General features: G+C 40.3%; 1 protein-coding gene across 1 annotated transcript in view; it reads left to right on the top strand.

Annotated features, from left to right (window-relative positions):
* Positions 1 to 8,645, top strand: part of Wee2 (WEE2 oocyte meiosis inhibiting kinase) — a 33,772-nt gene extending 25,127 nt beyond the window's left edge. The window contains exons 11-16 of the mRNA XM_041635117.1: positions 2,593 to 2,739; positions 3,544 to 3,651; positions 3,765 to 3,850; positions 4,711 to 4,881; positions 6,479 to 6,621; positions 8,597 to 8,645. Of these exons, the coding sequence (XP_041491051.1) occupies positions 2,593 to 2,739; positions 3,544 to 3,651; positions 3,765 to 3,850; positions 4,711 to 4,881; positions 6,479 to 6,621; positions 8,597 to 8,645 (704 nt within the window). The remainder of the gene's footprint in view (positions 1 to 2,592; positions 2,740 to 3,543; positions 3,652 to 3,764; positions 3,851 to 4,710; positions 4,882 to 6,478; positions 6,622 to 8,596) is intronic.
* Positions 8,646 to 11,631: the final 2,986 nt, after the last annotated feature.

Consider the following 11,631-nt stretch of genomic DNA (forward strand, 5'->3'; position numbering starts at 1 on the left):
GTTGGAACATCAGGCGGGCTAAAGGCAAAGAACTGAGAGTGGGTCTGACCTAACAGACAGAAGGAATCCCAATATGGGTGATCCTGTGGTAGGAAATAGTATCAGCAAGACAAAAGGTAGCAGTACTATCCAGGACTTTAAAAACCTGTCGGTGGCTTTCAGATTAGAAGTGGTAGGTGAGAGGTTGCAGGGAATAGGTTCACTACATTGACCCCACTACCTTCACAGAGTGCTCATTCAGTGATGTTTAACTGATTTTGCAATTTGTAATTCTATAGGTGGAACTTTTCCAAGACCTCATTCCTCCTCCTTCAAGGCTCCACCCCCTACTTTTCCTTCCTTCTTTTCATCCCATGTCTTCCCATTTCATTGCTCATCTCCTAGCATCGGACTAGTAGTCTGACTTGGGCACATACAGTCATGATTTTTTTTTTGAGACAGGGTTTCTCTGTGTAGCTTTGGAGCCTGTCCTGGAACTCACTCTGTAGACTAGGCTAGCCTCGAATTTACAGAGATCCGCCTGCCTCTGCCTCCCGAGTGCTGGGATTAAAGGCCTGTGCCACCACTGCCCGACTGTACGGCTGTGATTTTAATTTAGATGATACTGTAAGTGATTTAGAGTCTTACAAATACATATTAGATGACTATTAGTAGAGACCCATGTCACACAGTTTTCCCTCTTAAGCCTGAATCAATCAGATGGCCTCTCCTCCTTGACTCTTGTCAAGATACCTTGAAAGTCACCCCTGGAAGAGCCTAGACAACTAAAAGTTCTCCAATAGATTCAACAGCTCCCAGAATTTCAACTAATTTTGGGTTAGACTATTTATCTCTCTGTAATGACAATATTTGTGTATGTGAATCTTCTGCCATTGAAATTCCATAAAGCCAACTCTTGGTCCTATTTGTTAGAATAAGAGGACACACCAGGGTCAGCATCCACCTTAGAATGTCATAAATGGTTGTATTTTCCCACTGAACAAACAAGGAACAACCCTGTCAGCAGAACATTATCAGTAATATCAACAACACCATGAAAGGATACTGTGAGGATATGTAGGTCTGAATGAAATATTCCATTGCATTGTTAACCGGCTTTTTACATTTATTGTTAGAAGTTATATGCTCTTTATTTGTTGTGATATGTTTAGGCCCTGCTAGCACAGAGGAAAACATGTACGTTTTAAAGATGTTCTTTCTGCCAAGGGGTAAAATGCTTTTGATTTGCAATCACAAAGACAAGCTGCACATGGCAGAAACATGTTTTTCCACAATGCACATGTGTAACAGCAGCCGAAATGAACTCACTCCTATCTGCTACACCTGGGAGGAGCACGGAAACACATTCCAAGAACAGTTCTGTGTTTTGAAGAAACTTAGGTCCCAAGAAAGACTCTTGTTTTCTTGGAGTTTTCTCCCAGTTGCTCAGAGTTCTCATGTGACTCCATTCTTAGACTGTGTTCTGACGGAGGTCCTTAACTTACTTGCTTTCTCTATGGCCAAGGCAAACATCTAATTCAGAAAACTGTGCACTATACTCCAGTCTCAGCCAGAGGAATGTGAGTGAGATGTGGTTCTTGCCACTTAGGAATGCCCAGGCTGGCTGCAGCCAGTACAAGTCTCCTGGATGCAGCCCCTCCTTGTTGACATGTACTAACCTCACCTACAAATTCAGTTTCACGTTTAGCAAAATTGAAAATATTTGTCTTCCTTATGTAAATTCTTCTTCTAAGATTCCTAGAGAAGTAACCTTTTATCATCTCATTGTATGCGTTGAAAAGGGTGGATTTTTCTTACCGAATGTACTTATTTTAGCATGACAAATTGGCCTTTAATGTTTACATGGAATACTTTTAAGCACAGACATCCTTAATGCTGTTCTTTTAGACCCTACTTTTAGATAGGACTCTAGGCTTTGTACCTGCTGGTAGGAGCCAAGACTTGAATTTGAAGACCTCTTGTCCATGAACTCTAATTCATTGAACAAAGTGTTCAGAGACATCCTAACACCTTAGGGTGAGTGTCCAAGTCCAGGGGTGGCAAGAGCTCAGGACTTATATCTTATTGATGACAGAGAAGTCAAGATAGTCTACAGTCAATGTACAAACACTGGGGCTCGAACAGGATTCGGGCATATATGGAGTTTTTAAATTTTGAGTCACAACCATTAAACTTCTAATTTTATGATCTATTATTCATGGAATAGGGGTCACAGTAAAATTACTAATGCTCTATAACGACTATCCTGACATTGACTTGGGGCTGATTATAAACACCAATAGTAACTACCCAAGTTGGCTTGATCGTCCTATGGTTAATAATTAGGTACCTCTCTTAAAATGTTAGTTGTCATATCTGACACAGGGAGCTACATATTATATATCTGGCCACATATTGAGAAACTAGAATCTCATTTTCTTCTTTCAAAGTCCTGAAATCCTGGCATCTCTGGCTCCGTTGTGGGGAGCTTTATATTAACTAGGAACTGAAATTGGTCAAATCTCTCATGATCATTTTCTATGTCATTTCCACCTGTGAGACTCACATCTGTTTTCTTCATGTGCCCGGTTGTTCGCCACAATTCCTGCCCAGGTGGGAGCTTGCAAGCTGTGATATCCGAAAATGCCAAGTCTGGTAGCCACTTCCACGAGGCCAAACTCAAAGACCTCCTTCTACAGGTTTCCTTGGGACTTAAGTACATCCACAGTTTTGGCATGGTGCACCTGGACATCAAACCCAGTTAGTATCTTTTTTTTTTCTGTCCGTATTCCTTCTGTATTTTGTCTTTTATGAACTATTGTGAAAATGTGCACCTGTGTACCTTCAACCTCAAAGATAGTGTTGTCTAGAATTATTTTCTTCCATTCGCTTCCCATAACAAACTCAGTGAAATATCTTTTGCCATCTTCTTGTTAAGACAGGGGACCCAAGGGGAAAAGACACTTTCTCATATAGATCAAAATATAAAACTAGATGTTAAATTGACCACATAGAAAACTGAGAGTGTGTCAGCTACATTCTGATTGTGTTTGTAACTAATGCTATATTGTCTCTAAGTCAGCCCTGATCAGAGTGAACGGAATGAATGTGTTTGTCACTTTTCAGTGTGACACCTAAGGAGAAGTTATTATTTTGTGGGTTTTGTTTATTTTGAAATGGCATGTAACCATGAGGATGGGGACTATTGGAGTCAGTTCAGCTTAGAGAGGTGTTATCCAGCACTGGCTGTTCTGCTGTGAGGAAAGAGATTACATGTGTACTCAGGAGGTAGATGTAAGTTGATCTCTGTGTCCAAGTCCAGCCTGATCTACATAATGAGTTCCAGGCTAGCCAGAGCTATATAATGAGACAGAGATAGGGAGACAGAATATCACACACACACACACACACACACACACCATAGAAAAATATAACATTCAAAGATGAATAATCACTCTACAACCACACCAGAGGAGGGAAGCTGCAAGGTCATGGCCTTGAAAGGCTCTGTTGGGTGGGAGCTCAGAAATTATTACTTATGTCTACTCTGGTTTTTTTTTTCAGGTAATATCTTCATTTGTAATAAGTCGCAGAGTGACTCTCCTGTAGGTCCAGAAGAGACTGAAAATGAGGCTGACTGGTTTCTCTCTGCTAGTGTGATGTATAAAATTGGTGAGTCTGCTTCTATCCCGTCAGCATAGTACTTTAAATAAGCTGATGACTGCATTCACTTCATCTCCAAGAGAGCAATGTTCTTTAAAACACCCTCTTTCTGTTTTTAAAAGGTGACCTGGGCCATGTGACATCAATCAGCAACCCGAAAGTGGAAGAAGGAGATATTCGCTTCCTGGCTAAGGAGATCTTGCGAGAGGTATACATTAGGGAAATGGGAGTGGAAATCATTTTCTTTTCCACTTTTTAATTTTTTGACATGGAGTCTTGCCATGTTGTCCATATGGCTGCTGCAAACTTGTGGCCATCTGGCCTTAGCTTCCCCAATAGCTGGGACTACAGATGTGCAATGAATCTTATAATTCATTTCAACCTTCTGACTCTCAGACGAAGGCTCATGATGCCCCAAATGAAGAGTAGATATTTGTAATTCAAACTCAACAGTCTCTTTTCCATTCAGAATGGAGACCAAATACCGTAAAGAACTTCCCCCAAAGCACAGGAATGCTATCTCATCAACAATGAATCAATAGTTACACAGTTCCTTCTAAAGGTCCCTCACTATTTCTAGAATTTCTAGAATTCTTAGTCTAGTGGGTTGCATAGGAGAAAGGAAACCCTACCTTCATGGTCATCTTGTCTTTAGCATGTTGATAACCCATCGGCTCTGATCACTAAAATGGCAATAGTCGTTATCCATCTTCTAGAATTCCTGTGAAGTCCGACCCAGCAAGACTGTAACTTCCTTCGGGGTAATACTCAGGGAAAAAAACATTTTCTTGTGATCAGTTATCATCATTATTATCATCAATCAATTAAGCCTCAGTGAATCTGACAGAACAAAATGATGCTGAGATTCTACCTTAGGCTTTCAGGCACAGCAATATTACTAAGGTTTGTTTATGTTCCCTTTAGCTACTTAGGTATAAACCAGCAACTTCAGTACATATAACTGTGCCATAGTTTTGTGAGCTTCCGTGTAATTAGACCTCTGCCAGTCACATTTTAGACTCAACTTACTTGGCAGACTAACTGGTCTCCCTGTCTTCTGTTTTGTAGAATTATCAACACCTTCCCAAAGGAGACATATTTTCCTTGGGGTTAACAATTGCAATGGCTGCAGGAGCAGAGTCATTACCCAGTAACGGTGACATGTGGCATCATATCCGCAAGGGGAACTTTCCAGACGTTGCCCAGGAGCTCTCAGATGACTTTTATGGTCTACTCAAGGTGAACCTCATGAGATGAATTGAAGATGAGACATATTTATTTTAAATGAAATGAGAAGTGTGGTGGTGGTGGAGGTGGGTTAGGTCAATATGAATTTAGTCAGGGTCATGTGAACAGGAGGAAGGAAGTAGGAAGGTCAGAGAAAACAGGACAGATTGGAACTTCTTAAGAAGACTTCTACAATACCCTCATGCGGCTACTTTTTATTTGTTCTTCCTAGTAACCTAGGCAGGTGGCACATCTTTCTGCAGCTGAGGAAATTCAAGCTTAGAGGGGCTCTTGTATTTTGTTGATAATTGGTCATTCTAAATTCAAACCTTGTCTTTCCCTTCCAACATCAGGCTTGCACTGTTGTCAATGGTCAGTTATGACAGAGTTTCTAAAAGAATCACCTCATGAGGATCTTTAAAACAATAAGCAATGCTTTGGTAATTGACAATACCACTTACTTGAGCTACTAGGGAAAAGGCATGATGTCAATTTAAAAACCTGTGATATTGGTCTTTCTACATAAGTATGCATAATGATAATAAAGGGGAATATTATATTGAAACAAAGACAGCTACAAAAACAAAACAAAGCAGTACCAAAAACACACCCCAACAACCTTAATACTACCAGGAAGATTTAGAGTCACCCCCTCAAAAAATCATGGGTTAGCAAACAAGGTTGGTTAGGGTCCCTAACATTGCTTTAGAAATACCTACTTCCTTAAACATTACATTTTTTTACCTGCAAATTTCAAATGCAGTTACTGATTCTTCCTTCTACTTTCATTTTTTCTGTCCTGGAAAGAGGAAAACCTTTTTCTTGCTCTTTTGTTCATAGCCTAATCATTCATTCATATATGTATACACATATATTATGCATGTAAGTGAATCATATCTAGTTCACATTTACTGGGTATCAAAGTGTTAGCCCTGTGCTATGTATACTGTATACTTTATGCTAATTGACTTAACCCTCACAACATCCCCAGGAAGAGGATAGCATTATTCTGGTTTCAAATCAAATGAACTGTAGGACAGTTATAGAGTGGATGGCGGTGTTTGCTCTGAACTCGGATCCCAAGTGGAAGGTTACGGAAAGTCCAGTGTATTTGTCACCCTTTGACACTATTAGTGACACACAGAGAGATGCTCATCTATTAATCACATGGTGATGCTATAATATTCAATTCGTCTTAGGCTACAGATGCTGTCTGCCTTGAGGTAAGTGATCTTTCAGAGTCACTAAGAGACAAAGGAGTACAGTGGAGTGGAAAGGAAACTGAACTGAGTTGGGAGAACTGGGTCTTGGCCTTTCCTATAACTTGGATATAGCTCCAGTTTTTCCCTTTATAATTAAAATATTAGACTAGCAAATCAGCAAACCAGCTAGCTCTCAAACACAACCATTAAATCCAAGTCCTAAGTATAGACGAATGGTTTTATTAGACATGGGTGATCCTTCTGCTGAAGGCAGAACAAGTTTTCACTGAGGAAAAGCAGTTTCACAAGACCCAGCAGCAGATGTTGAACTGAAGTTGGCTTGAATGGGGCGATGATGCCACTATCGAAACTTCTGTTTCTTTCCATGCTCCTAAATCTATCTTCAGAGCATGATCCACCCTGATCCACAGCAGAGACCTTCCGCAGCAGCACTGACCAGAAGTCAAATTCTTTGGCCCTTCCCGGAAAGGACAGATGAACTCCAGAAGCAACTCGATTTGGAGAAGTCCAAGGTAGCCATGCTGGAAAGGTATGTTGGTTGTTGAAACCAAGAAAGGGTCTGTGGGAGCAACTCACAGTGATCTGACTAGGCCAGGGTGTGTCTAGGGATCCAAGTCTATGCACATTCTACACCATCAGACATACGCTCTGCCCACAAGAAACCTGGCAGTGTCTATGTTTTATGGTGTGTGGCTCTGTAGCTCTGTGTCTAGGCAACTTGAGAGAATCCCAGGTAATACAAAGGAAGCAAGAAAAAGAATTGCAAGGAAAGACCAGTTACAAGGGAGTTCTTGGACTCTGAGGGACAGCAGGTATCAAAGGAACTGTTAGGTGAACACCTAAGATAATCTTAGTTTAGTAGAGGCTTGTTTGAGGATCTTAAGTGAGTAGAGACCTCTTTAGAAAATACCAAGCTGCAGGGACAGAAGGCAGACATCGGATCGTGATAACATATTTAGAGAATTATATGTTTTTCTGAGCAAAGAAGACAATCTGACCCTTAATTGACATAGGCCTGTTATCATTTATTAATTTAATCCCTCATAAAACAAATGGGAATTAATTTGGGTGTGACTGGAAGAGGTCATGCAATGGCATTTAAGTAGAATTTTGAAGAAATTCTCAGTTGATTTTTGCATCATATGTGCACTATTAAAGAAAAAGAGGAAAATGAAATATGGTCCCTGCTTGAAAATTGCTTAGAAGTCCAACTTTCTTTAGCTACAAAGTCCCTCTTGGAAGATTAGTTTGAAAACTTGAACAGACACTCCTAAACCACTTCATACTCATTGCTCTTTTTGAGTTTTTATTTTAAATAACAAACTACAAAATACCCAAATATGATGCTCAGAAGCATGACAATTTCTTGAAGGTGTGTGTAGTGCTCTGTGAAGCTCAGTTGGAGGTACAAGTGTCTGTCATTCTTCAGTATAAATGATCATAGAAACCACAGAGATGGGGCAGATGGTACCTTGAAACTGTCTAGACCAGTGAGTCTCAACCTTCCTAATGCTTGCAACCCTTCAATACAATTCCTCATGTGGTGTTGACCCCACCCATAGAATTATTTTCATTGCTACTTCATAACTGTAATTTTGCTACCTTTATGAATTGTAATTAAATATCTGTATTTACCTATGGTCTTAAGCAACCCCTATGAAAAAGTCATTCGACCCCCAAAGATGTCATGACCCATGGGCTGAGAATTGCTGGTTTAGACCAAAGGGTGGTAAACTTGTTCTAAAGGACTAGATATTAAATGGTTCACGGTTTCTAGTACGTATGATTTCTCCTGTAATGATTCAATCCTGTCTTCGTTGAGTGAAAACAGCCACTGAATATATATTACATATTTATAGTATATATATCTGCTATATGTATATCAGATAACAATAATTAACTGTGTTTCAATGAGATCTGTGGTTTGTTGCCCTCACAGTTCTTATATTTTGCCTAAAGAGTTGTTTACTTATAATTTTAATTTTAAAGGTGATTTATGAACCATGAATGTATCATTCTTTTTAGTGATAGTAAGAATCATTAAAACTGATTCTTCATTCTGCAAATATCTTGGGCTTGATTTTGTAAAACTGAAATAAAAAGAGATTAGCTGTGATTATAAATACTGCCTTAAACTAGGGAAGGATTTATCCAGCCTGTCTCGATTGATTGCAGGGAACTGAAAAAAGTTCAGCAATCTCAGAGAGACAGACAGCATGGGGACCCTGTGATCTCTGGGCCCACGAAGACTTGAAAAGCACAAGACATCTGATGAGAGGAGTAAGGAACCCTCGAGATTAACCTGTGGGAAATTATAACCAGCCACTTCTCACCAGCCAGCCTTTGGCCACAAGCCTTCAGAGGACATACTGGATGCAAGAATGAGCCAGCTTGAATGTACAAAGACTTCAAAAGCCATCTGGTGGAGCATCCACAGGCAAGGCCACAAACTTCTAGGGTGTCTTAGCAACGGCCTCACATCTTGCCTACTGTTGTATCTCTAGTGCCATTTACTCAGGACTTCTGGTGAAGAATGAGAAACATATCCCATAATTGAAAGAGGAACAGAAACACACTATTTTAGCCTTTCAGTCAAGAAGCTGCCATAACTTATTCTTTGCTGTGGATCCAGGGAACTTTCTCTGTACATAGAAAGGAATAAAATACGGCTTTAAATACCAGCTCACAAGAGAAAGCTGCCTATACTTCAGCAGTGCTTCCCAGGGTGCATCTACTTCTCCAACCGCCAGACCTTTGATCAGGGAGTTTGCCCAATATATCTTCCGGATAGAAGCAGTCTCTTATCTGATTTTGTATTAGTCAATAAAATGCTATCATTATATGAAACAATTAGAAGTAAGACCATAAAGTGGACATCTCTGAGCTGCTTACTAACTTCTCAAACAAAATCAGCAGAGGTCTAGGGAAGTTGGATGTACTTGCTCGCCATGTGTTCTAGCCCTCCTGTGGTTGTTCCCCACGTCCTGCTCTCCTGTGGCTGACTCCTATTAACTTTTTGAATATCATCACCAGGTTCTCTTGATTTTGTTTAACCAGAACTTCTTTGTTTTCTGTGCTTTTAACATATTTTAATCCAAATCTTTCCCTCTGTGTACATTTAGAGAAACAGAACATTTTTAAATAAAGACTTTTATATTGTCCAAAGACAAACATGGGTAAAGCATTCTTCTTTGTAATGTGAAAGGACAAAGAATGTGAACTTTATTTTACAATTTCTTATAATTAAGAGAAAATGTAGGTCAGTAGTAGCATGTTTTTCACTTCTTCCAAGAAGACCACACCTATTCCAATAAAACCACACATCCAATCCTTCTAGTCCTTCCCAAACAGTTCCACTCCCTGATAACTAAACATTCCCATATGAGTCTATAGGGGCCATTCCCATTCAAACCACCACATGCCTCATCTCTCTCTCTCTCTCTATGGAAAGGGTTCCTGGTTCCCCTATAATGACACTGGAGCAAATTGTAAATTTTTGTATCTCTAGCAAAACATTTGAGCCATTTTTTCAGTTTAGTTAAATTTTTTAAGGTTCCTCAACATTTCAGAATATTTGAATTTGCCTGAAATATTTCCATTCATGTTTTTTTTCTGTCCTGAGACTTGAGCCTTTGTGAAGCTTGTGTTTGTTCAAGGCAACCTGTATATTCTTAGCAGGTTCTTCACATTCTAGGAACTTATCAATGGGGGCGAGGCTCCTTCATGGTCATTTATATTACAATATGCAAAAGGGGGAGAGGGTGACTAGTTGAGGAGAGAATCTTTAAAGTGTGTACATTTCAGATGCTGAGGATACTGACAGCTGACCAAGGCTGAAGTGCATGCTGCATTGGGAAGGATCCACTAACAGGAGAAATGCTTCACTTACAGTTCCTCCCTGAAATTGTACAACTACACATATAATACAATTTTTGTCAAAAAGGAAAATAAATGAAGGAGGAGTGATGGAGGAAGGTCATTGGTTAATTATAATAAAGAAACTGCTTGGCCCTCATAGGTTAAAATATAGGTGGGAGGAGTAAACGGAACAGAATGCTGGGAGAAGAGGAAGTGAGCTCAGAGGCCATGCTCCCCTCTCCCGGGCAGACGCACACGATGAAGCAAGCCGCCAGGTCAGACATGCTGATTCTTTCCCGGTAAGACTGGTGCTACACAGTTTATTAGAGATGGGTTGATCAGGATATCAGAATTAGCCAGTAAGGGCTAGAGTTAATGGGCCAAGCAGTGTTTAAATGAATACAATTTGTGTGTTATTTCTGGTGTAAAGCTAGCCATGCGGGAGCTGGGCTGTGGGAAGAGGCTCACAGCTCCTACTACAGAGGAGCACTCGCAACCTCTCCAGTCAAGCATCAAAGAGAATGTGGCGACTCCTTCTGCGTGGAAACAGGGCTGAGCCAAGGCAGCCCATTCATTCAGGTGCTATTTATACAGTTTTAAGTGTTTGCCCAGGGGTGCCCTCAATTTGCAGGGAAATGCCTACATTTTTCTTTAAACAACATTTGCTACATTCTTCACATACAAGAAAGGGTGTGTAACCTGGAAAAACAATTACGAATACCCCAAAGTTCAAGTCAGGCACCATTAAAACAAAGCTTGCAATAGGGGCAGGGAATTTCACTCTGGAGGCAAAGGTAAATCTAGTTTTTCCTTTGCCTTGTCCACAAAGCAGAGGCAGGATTTTAAAGAGGAAGCCATTGGAAAGCATGGAAGTAATGTAGTAGGTGGGGTGTGTTGTTATCAAATAGCAGTGCAAGGCTCCAATACTGTATCTTTCTATTTCAGGAAATCAACTTTGCAATGGTGTAAATATGGGGAGGGGGGTAAACATCTATAAACATACCATTAGTGAGCCAGACTTCAGAACAGGTTAAAATTAAGTTGAAAATCATGTTAAATAGTTCATATTTTTTTCTTATGTCTTAAAAGGGCAACTGTTTTAGCTGGGGTTTCTATTGTTGTGAAGAGATGTCATAACTACAACAGTTCTTAAAACTAGCTGATTATGACCTTGGGAGTGGTCCTGAGAGGCAGGGGGTTGCCCCCTTGTAATCTTCACTGGTATTTTCGGAATTTTCTGTGACACACTCCCTGCCAATTCCGGATCACTGGGCTGTGGTTTCTTCCCTTAAAAATCTCTTCTCCCTGTCACTCGGGGTCGAACTCTCCCCCTGCGTGGGTTATGAGTCTCGGCCCCAGTGCACTGGTTCTCGTCTCAGCTCATCATTAAAGCCTCCTGTGATTGCAGCAAGGACGGTCTCTCGTGAGTTACTTGGGGGAGGGGGGTCGTATTATCCCGAGACTTGAGTGAGAGTCTCTCCAGCACTGGGGGTCTTTCACTATAAAATGTTTAGAAATTTAAAATTGACTTTTAATAGTTTAGAAAAGTACACAAAACCATGCAATATAAAGGCCCACTTTCCTTGTGCCTCGGAACCTGTATTTAATAAAAATGTTAACTATTTTGCTCCTCACGTATTTCTTGAATTAAATTTTGACTTAACATATTAACGTATCCAGA

The sequence above is a fragment of the Microtus oregoni genome, unplaced genomic scaffold (genome assembly GCF_018167655.1).
Source record: "Microtus oregoni isolate MIOR12 unplaced genomic scaffold, Mior012 000046F_ref0000063, whole genome shotgun sequence".
Classification (NCBI taxonomy): domain Eukaryota; kingdom Metazoa; phylum Chordata; class Mammalia; order Rodentia; family Cricetidae; genus Microtus; species Microtus oregoni.